This window comes from Odocoileus virginianus, chromosome 13, assembly GCF_023699985.2.
Source record: "Odocoileus virginianus isolate 20LAN1187 ecotype Illinois chromosome 13, Ovbor_1.2, whole genome shotgun sequence".
NCBI lineage: Eukaryota > Metazoa > Chordata > Mammalia > Artiodactyla > Cervidae > Odocoileus > Odocoileus virginianus.
In genome coordinates, this window is record NC_069686.1 from 33123975 (window position 1) to 33138753 (window position 14779).

General features: G+C 33.6%; 1 protein-coding gene across 5 annotated transcripts in view; it reads right to left on the bottom strand.

Annotated features, from left to right (window-relative positions):
- GALNT13 (polypeptide N-acetylgalactosaminyltransferase 13) overlaps positions 1 to 14779 on the bottom strand; it is a 600481-nt gene that overhangs the window by 203788 nt on the left and 381914 nt on the right. For all 5 annotated transcript variants that reach the window (XM_070476184.1, XM_070476182.1, XM_070476181.1 and 2 more), the window contains 3 exons: positions 8577 to 8743; positions 7593 to 7800; positions 4298 to 4468 (listed from right to left, as the gene is read on the bottom strand). In XM_070476184.1, the coding sequence (XP_070332285.1) occupies positions 4298 to 4468; positions 7593 to 7800; positions 8577 to 8743 (546 nt within the window). The remainder of the gene's footprint in view (positions 1 to 4297; positions 4469 to 7592; positions 7801 to 8576; positions 8744 to 14779) is intronic.

Consider the following 14779-nt stretch of genomic DNA (forward strand, 5'->3'; position numbering starts at 1 on the left):
TCACTGGTGTTCTGCTTAAAAATACACATATTTTTCACATTTATTTTTCAATCCATGTATGTTCTACTTATATTATCAGAAAAAAATTACCTTTAAAATAGTCTCAAATTTCATTTAATGTTTTACAGCACTTCACAAGTTAAAAGCAAGGCAAGGAGGATAATTTTCCATTTCAGCATTAAGGAGAATTGCTAAATTCTCAATAGGAGGAGCTTGAAATAAAACTCAGATCCTCCAAAGCCAACTTTAATGCTCCTTCTGTCATATCATATTAGAAGGACACAGGAAATAATATATATGAACACTATGTTATTCATAATAATTGTAACCCAAGTTATTATTAATACTATTATTTATTTGATTTTCTTTATAAATTCCTAATTTCAATGAGATAAAAATACATGTATGAGATTAGACAAATGTTAACAAAAATGGACAAAGTCAAATGTGTCAGAAATAAAAAATTCATAATGGCATTTATGCTTCATTCATTCAATATTATGCTAGCATGGATTAGAAGACAATCTAGAACTCTAGTTTTGCTTGAGAAAAATATTGAACATGGTACTCAAAGTAAGAATGGAGTCATACTAAGAATTCTAATAATGACAAAATGTGGGAAAAAAAAGTCCATAAAGTAAGACACAAAAGGAAAAGATAAATAGACTTGATAAATAACCCTGTAGACTTTTAATTAAGTAATCTGTTTTAATCAGGGAGAAATTAAAGTAGAAACTAATATCTTTATAACTATTTGTTTAGGGTTACTTGTAGGGCATACTTAAGAGATAAACACAATCAATAAGATTTAAGCGTCAGATTCTTTTTCAGAAGCACACACCTATCAGCTGACTTTGTTTAAATCCTGTACCTCCACTCTCTCCACTTTGTGCTGGTCTTTTCTTTATCCAGTAGACTCTGGCTGATGCTAGACTCTGAGCAGGGCTTGTGTGTTCCATGACTTTCAAACTCAGCCATTTTTCAGGCAGTAGCCTCTAAATCAAAGATTATAAAAGATTTAAAAGATTGTGCTGTGCTTAATTGCTCAGTCATGTCCGACTCTGGGACCCCATGGACTGTAGCCCGCCAGGCTCCTCTGTCCATGGGGATTCTCCAGGCTAGAATACTGGAGTGGGTTGTCATGCCCTCCTCCAGGGGATCTCCCAATCTAGGGATCCAACCCAGGTCTCCCACATTGTAGGTGAATTCTTTACCATCTGAGCCATCAAGGAAGCCCTTTAAAAGATTATAGCCATGCAAATAAAAATATGTGAAGGCAATTAGTTGCAATACACATACTTCTCTCACCTGTGATTGGGACACAGATTCAGAGAAATATTTCTCCAAGTGCAAGAATGAAAAATGGCAGTTGATCCTCAGCCTTAGAATCAGGGAGACACACACTAAAAAAGGAACTGGGAGATTGGGCTAAACTATCATGCTATTTCTACATGGGCAGCTTTTACTCAGTTACTCCTGATTATGCCAAGTAGGAAATTGGACCATTGTAGCAAAATCTTCTTATTGCTAAAGAATAGCTTGAAATTTACATTTTTAAATATCTCATTTTAAAAACACTGGTAATTTTAACAAATGCCAAACATTATATAGGCCAAAGAAAAAACATCTATAGAGCATATTTGACACACAATCTCCTGGTTAATGGCCTCTGGTTTAATAATTTGATTACTATATTTTTGTACATATAGTTGAGATATTTCTGAAAAGTCATATAATTTGACTACTAAAATGTCAAGGACAGTTTACTGATTACAGAAAACTAAATAGAATGAACAAAGCTGGATTATGTATGCTATTATTCCACACTCATAACTTCACAAATGCCAAGCATCTCACAACTCCATTTATTATCAAAAAGAAAATATCAAAGACCAGAGGTTGACAATAGAATAATAAGTATAACCATTATAAACTTTACTTTAAATGCAGTATAACTAAGGTTAGGTTACAAGTTCAAGTTGTTTCTCTGTGTATGCAGATGTATGACTGTATTTCTAAATGATGACTAACTAGCCAATTATAGTCCCTAGAAAGTTCTGTCATAACTGACATTTTAAATGAAGCATTCTGCTAAGAAAACCAAAATTTCAACCTCATTTTAATCACTTTAGCTATTCAGAATTCTGTTAATCAAGTAGAAAAAAAATTGTCTTTAACACTTACAATGATTTATCTGTTTGTATGAATGCAAGAAAAATGATCACACCGTCAAGTAATAGATTACAAGTACAGAGAAAGTTCACATTACAGCTATGCTGATGAAAATTACCTGCAGGCTGTTACAACACAGCCTGTGAATTAATTAACCTTTTGCCATAAAAATCTTGAAACTTCAGCAAAGACTGAATTTTCTGTTTCTCTTGCTCTAGCTTCCTTAGCACTGAAATACTGTCCCTTCGCAGCGAAAACACTGTGCAATTACTGAGGCAAACAAATAAACATACTCAGATTCCATCATTGCTCCATGTTATTATAATAAAATCACATAAGTTGTGATTAAAATACAGCAATTTAGATGTTTGCTCTTTTGTTTCAGTTAAAGATGAGAGATAATGGTTGATTTCTCCGTAGATCTTTAATTTTATGAATAAGACTGGCAGTTTCTTCGTATGAATAATGGCTACCTCTTAATTATGTATGTTCCAAATTTGGGAGAAACTAATTAAATAAAGCAGAACTTTTCCCAACATGTTAAAAAGTAAGTACTCACATGCTTTCTTCTAAACTTCATTTTCAAATAAATAAACACACTATCTCTATTTGAGTGTACTGGTCAAGTACTTTGATAATTTCCACTTGGGGTCTGAAGCTGAGAAATCATCTAACAATAAATAAAACTATGATCTAGGGAAATAGGATTTCTAAATAAACAATGGTAACATGAGCCATTGTATTCCTTCAAGTTGTTAAAGCCAAGGATCAATAAGACATGGTGAATGTGAAGATGCCAGCAAGAATTAAGGACTACTAAATTATACTCTACATATTGACATAATAATTTCACATCCTTATGCAACTGCTTGGAAATACTTTTTACTATTTTCTTTGATGTAATTATTATCTCAAGAGGGTTAACAGTCTCAATATTTAATTGTTCAATAACAAGCAGTTAGAGCTCTTCTATTAGCTTTTTTTTTTTGAGCTAGCTTCAATTAATTCATTATATAATTAGTCTTAACAATGGATAAGCCATTCTCTCAGTAGGTTAGGAGATATTCTTGTTTAGATACTGGGTTATATATATATATATTGTTTTAAAACATTAGGGTATTTCTCTAGTCTCTCTCTCTCTCTCTCGGTCATCTGTGTGTATGTGCTCAGTCGTGTCCGACTCTTTGCAGCCCTCTGCTATAGCCCTCCAGGATCCTCTGCCATGGAATTTTCCAGACAAGAATATTGGAGTGGGTTGCCATTTCCTCCTCCAGAGGATGTTCCCAACCTAGGGATTGAACCCATGTCTCTTATATCTCTTGCACTGTAAGCAAATTCTTTACTACTGAACCACTGGAAAAGCCTATTTTCCAATCAAATGATGATTTGCTAAATTCATCTTAAAGAGCTAAACTAGTGAATTTCTTCCCCAAGTATTGTTCAGAGAATCAATTTTTAGTTGCAGGTAAGAGGTATACAACAATATGCTAGAGTAAGAAGGTGATAATGCTTGTCTAGAAAACTGAAGATGTATATGATAGGTGTACATGTATACCTATATATTCTCAGTTAAGGACATACATATTTTAAGTGTAATTATTTCAAGTTAAGCAGATTCTTAAAATAATTTGGAACAACAAATGTTTCATAATTGTTAATAATTAAAATTTTCCAAATGAACCTTTTATTGTATCTATAGGGAAAGTAGCTCTTTAAGGTTGGAAAATTTAAAACATTTACCAAAACATTTTTGGTTAGTTCAATTTTGAGCATACCCCAGTTATAAGCTACATTTAGGTAGGTATATATCTACACCTGAAGTATCAAAGCTAATACATGTTTGTCACATAGAAAATTAACAATACATATACTTTGAATATAAGAATACACAAAGTTTCAAAAAATAACTGGTACTCTGCCAATACTTAAATTTGTCTGTGCTGATTTAAACTAGAATCAATATTTCCATTGATTCTAGGATGATCATGCTAATGATAATACATACATGTATTTGAATAAAAAGTAGATGTCTTTGAAAGCCTAAAGAATGAGTAATAGGTATATAATATATCTTAATTGTTCTAGGAATACACATGCTATGCTTTGGAAGATATGCTTCACATACCTGACAGGTAATGTTCTGTCTCCTTTCCTTCTATCCATTTCTCTTTGGGGAACAGGATACCAACGGAAATTCAGTTTCCAGTTAAAACCCCCATAAGTCATGTCTGATCCAGCCATGTATTCAAAGGTGTCATCACTAATCACATCAATGATGGGGCATACAACTGTCTTCCTGCAGAAAAACTAAAATCAGCTGATGCAAAAATGATAACTTAAACATTTCATTAGCTTCTTTAAACATCACATAGCTGATACATTGAAATTTAATTATTTTGTGACTTTAATTTGCCTTTATTGTCATGTTACCCTTTTTCTCCATGGAATTACTTCCTTTTATTACATCTGACTTCAGTCTACTTTTATTCTATCATGTATAATCTAATCAAATATACTAATTGATCCTCAAGCTAATTTCCAAATGCATTCTAAGTACTAACTCAGCAGGATGAGCATGGCCTATTTTTCATTAAACCTCTCCCCACAGCATGATTAGTAGACTGCTTTGATATTATGCAGCATTTCAGCTATAGCCCACTGAAAAGCAACGGTGTGCAAGGAATGAAGGATGAATGATAGCAAATTCAATCTGGTAGCTTGACTCTCAAAGGCGATTGTTTAGATTAAAGAGAGAGCTCAGAGAAAATGTTCATGGAAAAACAAACAAATGAAAATCCACAAAGAGAAGCAACAATTAAAATCATGATCATCAGTATAAGTAAATATTTCCTATGAAAGATATTACGTTCATGACAATTTCTGAGTGAATCATCTTAGACCAGCAGTTTACACTAACAATCTACATATTTTAAAATAGGAAAAGATAAGCAACTTCAGTCTCGGAGTTTTATGATCCATTTTTTTCTTAAAGTAAGAGGAAGAGCCAGAAGATTTGGTATTCTTTTCTTTTTTAATTTATTTTACTGAAGTAAAGTTGATTTACAATGTTGTTAATTTATACTATATATATATCACTTTGTATAGCAAAGTGATTAAGTTATACACACATAGATTTGATATTCTTGATGGTGGTTTTTTAGGATAAGGAACTTTGCACCATGGGAGGTCATTAGGTATTCTTTTAATCTATGTTTCACTTTCTCTAGTCTATCCCTATTCCAAGCCTATATGTTTTATTACAGTGTCAACCTTCTGTCATCTCCAAAGTAAATGTTTAAACAACTGGGCCTTGTTTATAGCTAATTCCAAAAAGTAGAGCTTGTTTTTCATATAAGATAGAGAGTAAATACACAAATATGCTCTAGAATCACCCACAGATATGGAAAACAAGGAAATGTTGCCCATTATTTATTCTGGTTTTGCAACACCTGTATCACCAATGCTCAATTTCTAATAGGTCTTATATGCCACACAATTGACCAATATCTAGAGTCCTCTGAAGTTAAAAGGTTTCAAACTTTGCTGATGATTCAGTGGTGAAGAATTCACCTGCCAATGCCATGGACACAGGTTTGCTCCCTGGTCTGGGAGAATGCCACATGCCATGGGCCAGCTAAGCCTGAGCACCACAGCTACTGAGTCAGCATTCTAGAGCCCTGGAGCCACAACTATTGAGACCACACACTGTGACTACCGAACCCACGTGCCTAGAGCCTGTGCTCTGCAACAAGAGAAACCACGGAAATGAGAGGCCTACACACAGCAACGAGAGAGCAGCCTCTGCTTGCCACTAGAGAAAGCCCATGCACAGCTGCAAAGACCCAGTACAGCGTGAAAATAAACAAATGAATCTCAAAAAAAAAAAAAAAAAGAAAAAGAAAGAAATTGAAAGGTTTCACCTAGCCTTGGATAAGCTTCTTGGTAACTCTGGTCCTTACAAAAACAATATCTTTCTTTCTTCATTAAATTTAATAATTTAAATTATAGGGAGATGACATTAGATCTAATAACCTTGAATAGAACTTTAGTATCTAGTTATGGCAACTTTAGAACATATAAGCAAGATAAGACATTAGAGTTCATTGTATGTTCATATAATGAACACCTAAATATGTTGTTAGATTAAAAAATAAATGATCTATTCATGACCATAGTGAAGTAACATTATATTATAAATGTTGAATATGAAACACATGTTTTAAAAAGCAGCATAATGTATGAAAAGCTGCCAGGAAATGCATTTAAGATGTTCCAAGTTCATTTTACTTTGCCAGCCTTACCCTCCTGTGCATACTGTACAATACACAGAATGGAAAAGTGTTATTACCCATATATTACATTCAGTAGACTAAAAGGTTCCCGCTGCTTTCTTCAACTGCTATGGTTCATTTTACTGACAACCTCCATCCATCTTCCTGGCAAATACCAAATCATGCCATTTTATGTGATAGAGCTGCAGTAGCTCACACAAAGCAGCCCCTGTCTTGGAGCCTTAATTAAAAACTTCAATTCTAAGAAGACCTTTCTACTGTTTATGAAATGACTGTACAAGCAAGGTGCTATGCAATGTTTTGCTATTATTTCAGACAGCAATCGGCATAATTGTCTTCATTAGGTGCTTAGGAATGGTACTCATTTATCATCAATAGTTATGAATAACTGCAAGAAATCCATTTAAACTTCATAGTATCACATGGGAAAGAATTGCAGGTATCCATGAGGGTTTCTAATTTCTATAAAGCATTCTTCAACTTTTCAGATTTCATGATATGTCTGTACAGAATGGCAATGCTATTTAAATAAACATTCTTACAACTGCACTCTTCTTTAAATCATGATTTCATTTCAGTGGGGTGCATGAGTGTATATGAGTTTATTTTTAAGGTCTTCAAGGTGGCTTTGCACTCGACTTTGATTAAGAAAAGTGACTAGGTAGAGAGAAGATTGTTCTGGAAGTGGAGAGATCTAAATTGTTGTCCTCGTCATTTACAATTTCTAGGACAAACTATTTAACTCATCTGTTCCTCCATATCATCAGATACAGAGAAGTGTATCTTTATAATCTACCTCACAGAGTGGTTGTGAAGACAAAGCTGCTTTTAAAATATATTTTGTAAAATATACTACTATTTCTGATTGGACTGATTTCCTTCATCTATAAAATGAATATTCAGCATCTTTACTGTTTGAATTGCTTGACTTTCTTAATCAAATATTCAGGTTTGGCATAAATAAACCAAAATCTTAATTAAATAAGGAGTAAGGGGACTTCTTTTTTAAAAGCTAGGAAATAAACATTCTGAAAATAGCAGCTTGGGAAGAAAAGTTTTGAGGGATAGCTGTAACGGTCCTAACAAGTTAAGTCAAAATCCAGACAGACAGAGCATATGAATACTTACCTGTCCTCCTTTATTCTTGCCAGCAAGGGCTCTAGCCATCCTAACGTGCATTCACAGTGTGCATCCAGGAAAGTTATGACTTGTCCTTTTGAAGCAGCTGCTCCTCGAAGGCGGGCACGTATTAAGCCAGAGCGCTCTTCCATTCTAATAATTTTTACTGGCACTTCTAAATTTTTCACATAATTCTCTAATGTTAACTTGAGAAAATCTGTAATGTGCAATTAAGAATTTATAAAGCTTTGAAATTCTTTTAAGACAGAGAAGTGATACTACTACTTAGATGGAAATTCAACACACAGAAGTGATAATCAACTCCTATCAACATGCTTTGCATTAGGTTCAAAAAAGAGAAGACACAGAGATTTCATCACTATTACTGTACAGTTCATTATGACTCTATCACATGGCTGACAAGGATAAGGCTACACTAGGAAGTTAATATACTAGACTGAAATTTATAAACTGGGCCACATTGGCAAATGCAGTCTTCTTAAATATGTTATTTTTCTTTTGAAAGTGAAGTCGCTCAGTCGTGTCTGACTCTTCGTGACCCCATGGACTGCAGCCCACCAGGCTCCTCTGCCCATGGGATTTTCCAGGCAAGAGTACTGGAGTGGGTTGCCATTGCCTTCTCCACATATTTTTCTTTTACCTACACTAAAAAAAAGAGAGCCAGATACCTACTGTGTCATATAAATGTTCAGTCATATGACCAACTGAGTTGGGAAAAAAGAGAAATAATTTGCAAAGTTATTTTGGCTGATTTCTTATGTTAGTAAGAACCAAATGGAATCATGAGGTAAACTGAAAGAATTAGCTACTTGTTTCTGGAGTGGCACTGACTAGATATACTGAAAAAATTTGATAGGTAGTTTCAGGGTTAGTATAATGAAAAGGAAAATATGGATCATTACCCTGTTATCTTTTTGAACACAATAAAGCTCTATAATTAAAAAAATACATACACAATAAAAATAATTTTACCTCTTTCACTAGCATCATCTACCAAGATGACCTCAGAGAGCAGATAGTGTGGGGACCGATTTATAACACTGTAAACAGTTCTGAGGAGAGTGCTCCAAGCTTCATTATGAAACACAATGACTACACTTGTGTTTGGAAGTTCATCAGGGTAGACCTTTGTCTTGCATCTGGAAGAAAGGAAAGAAGAGGGACAAGCTAATAAGTTTATTTTTCCTTCTGATCATTGTAATAAAAATATCCACTATGACACAAAATTAGACTCAAAAGTTCCTTATTACAGCAGCACTTTATGGTTATCCAAAATTATTTTCCCTTTTATATATATTGTGAGTATTCACTTGGCACTTGGAAAATTAAATATGAATACTTACTAGTATTATTTGAACTGACTTTATTTTTTTAAATTTTACATTAACTCTAGGGAACAAAACGGCATGATTTGGACATGAGTCTAAGAAAGCTAAAATAACATTATGAGACTATCAATGGAAGACCAGGTACTAAAGGAATTCATTTAGTAGATACAATTGTCTTTTTATTTAGAAAAAAGAATTATTGTATAACTCAAAAATTCCTGAGAACATAAATAGACATATGTTCACAGGGCTTTGAAGCTTGTAAAATGGAGATTACTTTTCTTCTAAAATCTAGTCATGTACATTTTTCATTCTGTTGAAGAATGCCATAATTCATGTCTACTTTGAGGGAAAGATGTTGGGATCAAGATACATTTCAAAGATTCTCAAAAAAAAAAAAACAAAATCAGAGATGACAAAAGGGTATAGGCTTCCAGAACATCTCTTGAATATACAGAGGAATCACCTGGGGATTGGGTAACATGCAGTTTCTAGTTTAGTAGATCTAGGGTGCAGTCTGAGAATATACAGGTTTTAAAATGTTTCCAGGTGATTCTGATGCTGTTGATCCCTGGAACACACGGTTAAGTAAAAGGTTGCATCATAATTGTTATTAATTTTAGAACTTGATATTTTGAAAATAAAAACTTAATTTTGCTGATAAATTAAAAGAAGTCCAGATTTTGCTTTTCAAGCCATCAAACTTGTAAGGTACATTTTGATAAGTAATATGCAGATGTTTGGAGAAGGAAATGGCCACCCACTCCAGAGTTCCTACATGGAGAGTCCCATGGACAGAGGAGCCTGGTGGTCTACACAGTCCATGGGTCACAGAGAGTTGGACATAACTTGGTGACTAAACCATCACCATGCAGGTGTTCTAGGTGGTCATTGCAGTTTTAATGTTCAGGTGTCTCTCAGCCATATCCACTTGTCAACTTTTAGACATTTTTGTCACATATTGTTAAATCATTGTGATTATAGAGTATTTTGCAAAAATGTCACTGGGTATCCAGACAGGAATAGAAATTTATTCACTTTATGTTATTTTTCCTGGTGAAATATGCTGAAGAGCAAGAAAATTAAAATCCTTCCATAAAGTAAAATGAACCAGAAACACCCTGCCACCAATAAATGACCTAATTCTTGACACAAAATTAGTATCGTTAAAATTAGTCCCCTTCACAGGTGAGTGAAAAAAACCCAATAAAGTGTGGGCATCAAAGGCATGTAATAAAATAAATACCAACTATATGCCTGCAGAGACTTTAATCATTTTTTAAAACAGTCTACAATAACACCTCAGTGAAGTGCTCTGTAATATAGCCAGGAAAGAATGTACATATGTCTAACCATTTTTTCAGCATATATTTATTTGAATAACATTCATTAACCATCCACGTTATATAAGACATTGTGAATATAAAAAAAGTTCAAATGTAGGGTAGAAGAGGTAGGTTGATTCATAGTCATGCTTTCCCATTCTGGTAGCAAGATTAAAGTGGTTTCTATTAATATATGTCTCATCGTCATTTGACTTGGGCTTCCAGGAAGTTTATCGTTAAACAAACTTAGAAAGCTGTCTTGGTAAGTCAGAAAGGTCCTAGCCAAGATTCTTCTCAAATCTCCATTCTTCTGCCTCATCAAAACACCCCCTCACTTTCAGTATGCTGAACAAAATGAGTCGTAAAGATGACTGTCATCATCAATGAAGAAGTAAAACTGAAAAAGCAGGCTGAAATCAGTCCAACAGTCAGCAACTACTGGTTTAACCCAAGGATAATAGTCTATGAAGGCTACTTATTATCATTTGTATATTAATCATTTCTTTTAAATTAAACCTCTTGCATGTTATGCTAAGTGCTAATAAAGAAAAAAAGTGAACAAGATATTTATTCAAATAAATCATTTATAAAATAAAAATAAAAGCAGATACTTAGATCCAGCTTCTCAAGTTATTTCCATCATGCCTTATTTTTGTGGTTAAAAAAATCCACTCACAAATGTTAATTTTATATTTGTTATATATGACAACATTATAATGAACTAATTTACTAATAATGCAGCTAAAATATTTTGCTTACTTAGAGAAAATTTCCACTATGTCATTATTTAATGTCGCATAAAATAAAATGTGGTTAATATTTTATTAATTCATCCTTTTTCTCCTATGTAAACAGTTATTTTGCAAAAGAAACTTTGCTTAATAAAATAGTTCATAGGATAATTCTTATTATACAAGTTAATCATTTTCTATGTCTGTTTATCCAGTTACTCAAGTATACAAATATATATGAACAAGAGTTTTTTATTTTTATAATTTTTAAAAGATTTATGATACGTTGAACTGGAATTATTGCCTATAATTCTTCAAACCTCTTGCCACCTAGGGTAAAATACATCATTATTTTATGCACCACTAGGAAAGAAAAATGTTGTCAAACCATAATAAAATGCTTTGTTATCTTGAATAGGATCTATTCAATACCTAAAGCCTATAGAAAAAGCTCTCAAATTTATTTTGACATAGATTGCTATCAATATTTTAAGCTTACTTATACATCAGTCACACTAGTTTCTTATTGCTTTGAAATTTCTTTCATCTATTCTAAAGGGATTTCTCTAGTTTTGGGTTGTATTGCTTAACAAATGAGAGACATACATTTAGCATGTATCTCAGTAACAAAATATTAACACAAAACAATTTCATCTTGCGAGTATCCTGCTTGGTACTATAAAACTGTACTTACAAACTTTTAGTGGCAAAGGAAATCTTGACAAAATTCAGATTCTGATTCAGTAGATCTGGTATGGGAATAAGGTTCTGAATTCCTAGTAAGACTCCTGGCAATGTGGACACTGCTAGCCCTGAGTTGACATAATAAGCAGTTGATAATAAGGCTATCGTCAGCTGTTGATAAGCAAGAGAAACTAGTCATTGCTCCAATGCTAAACATTGGCTTCATCTTATAAAATTCAATTGTTGCCACTGTTTCCTTCCTTTCTTTTCACACTGTAACATTTTGTTTCAATAACGAATCATATTGCAATCTTTCTAAAGAAATATTGAATGACAAACTCCACACACAGAATATAAATAGTGCACATAACTTAGTTGAAGCTTGATTATGTGAACAGCATTACCACATTCACACAAGCTTAAGGAACATTGCCTATATGACAACTGTAACTAACCACCAACTATAAAACTCATCCTGAGTGAGACACATGAAAGTTAAAAAGTGTACACTTAAAACAGGTAAATACAGTAATTTTTTTCTTTAGCCATAGAAAAATACTTAAAGTGTTGTTTGATTTTTTTAGTTTTCTTAAAAATGCTTTTAGTATCAAAGCTGGAAGAGTTTTTAACTCAGTGATTTTTCCAGAAAAAAATTAAAAACAAAGAAAATACAACAAGGAACGTATATAATGGGATTGGGGGAAGGTACTTAAAATAACTCTGTAGTTTCGACTTCTCTAATGATCTTTTAAGTGTGTGCTTTTTACCTTTCATGTCTTACTCAGGATGAGTTTCATAGTTGATGGTTAGTTACAGTTGTCATGTAGACAATATTCCTTAAGCTCCTGATGCTGGGAAAGATTGAAGGCAGGAGGAGAAGGGGACGATAGAGGGTGAGATGCTCGGATGGCATCACTGACTCATTGGACATGAATTTGAGCCAGCTGCTGGAGATGGTGAAGGACAGGGACGTCTGACGCGCTGCAGTCCATGTGGTCGCAGATAGTCGGATGTGACTGGGCAACTGAATGATGTACTCTGAAATGCGTGGTAGACATTGCTTGATCTACACAGCAGAGTGGGCTTCCCCGGTGGTCCCAGTGGTTAAGAATCTGCCTGCTAATGCAGGAGCCACAGGAAATACCAGTTCAGTTCCTGGGTAGGGAAGATCCCCTGCAGGGGGGAATGGCAACCCACTTCAGTATTCTTGCCTGGAGAATTCCCAGGACAGAGGAACCTGGTGTGCTACAGTCCTTGGGATTGCAAAGGGTCAGACAGGACTGAGCACGCATGCCACACAGCAGAGTAAAGCTCAGAATCTCCAAAAGGTGGAATTGGAAAGGACTTTCAAAGTTGACTGGACTGAGAAGCCTGGCAGGCTACAGTCCATGGGGTCACAAAGAGTCAGACATATCAGAGCAACTAACACTTTCACTTTCACTTTTCCAAGTTGACTAATTCAAATATTTATTTCACAGGATACAAATCTGAAGTCACAGAGCTACTTCAATACCATGCATAATAAAGTAATAAATGATATTGCTAATAAGATGATTTATGATTTAATAATATTAGTAATGGTAATGAATACGGCTCCATAATATATATACTAGATCAAATGTCTTAAATGATATTGTTGGTGTGTAAAATTAGAAAAAAATTTCTATGCATTTAAAAAAATAATTTATATATTTATAAATATATATGTTTATAAAAAGAGAAGTAGATTCCCTAGGATCATTTTATTAAAACTAAGTATAGAAAGTCAACTATCACTGAAATTATGTACATATGGATCAAATACTCTTAGCAATCTGTCTTTTGAAGACATTATTTTTCTTTTATGTAAACATCTAAATAGAAGTGGAAATTTTGACGCAATTGTGAGAGCATAATGTATATGTAATTAAGTTTGAGAGCAAATGTGTCAGACTGCAACAGCAATTTTAATCAATTTGAAAGATACTTGATACCCAATACTCAAATTGAGCTCCTGAAATCTGGTATTTCAACAAGCTCATAAGATTTATCCTAGCCGAATTTCATATTTGCACTATATTTTGACATTCTAAATCTATAATACTTGAAAGAAAATCAAAGTTTATTTCCTTTTAATTCCGTAATTATCTGTCACTCTAAATCTTGGCTGCACATCAGAATCATCCCATAAGCATGAAAAAATACTGGTATGTGAGTTTTAGCCAAAGAGATTCTGATTTAGGTGTCTGGGGTGTGGCTATGGGTAATAAGATTAAAAAGAAATCTCTCCTGGGGATTTGAATGTGCAGCCAAAACTGAGATCAGTTACCCAAATTTATTTAACAGAACCACTGATATGACATACATATATACATCAACATTTTGCTTACATCAATATTTTAAAATAGGATATATAAGGTTAGTATCTTTTTCTATGTTTATCTGAACTAAAATAAGTCACTATTTGCTTTCATTATAAATACTGGAGTCAGAAAGTCTTTCTACTTCATTTACAATCTCCTCTGTCATCTGGATATATACTAATGCTTATCCAGTTTTCTGTGCATCAGCTGTTGACTTATAAATGTAGGAGAAATAAATGCAACTGCTCTTCTTTGGAGAGAATATGGTGATAGAATCACATTTCCTCCATGTGGAACATGGAAATACAGTGAGACAGTGTTCCTATTTACCATCTTTCCCCTTGGCTATGTCCACATTAGGGAAACATAGATTGTTACAATTTGATTTTATCCTTTTCAAAGCTATATTGATGTTTTCAGATAAGCGACGAACACAACACACCATATGAAAGAAAGAAAAATTGACTCTAAGACGAGAATGTGAAATCACAAAGGATCCATAATTACACAGTGGTTTAGTTCGACACAATCCATTTAGGACTCCAGACAAAGGCTGTCAGCACTGTAGTTTGCATGACTTGCTGAAATGTGGCTCAGTGAGTCAGTGGCTACCTGTAAGTGGCAAATTAATAACAGTAATTTAAAATGAAGACTTACAGTACAAGTCCTCTGTATACTTCTTATTTTTATTTTTATTTATTTATTTTTTCCATTTATTTTTATTAGTTGGAGGCTAATTACTTTACAACATTGCAGTGGTTTTTG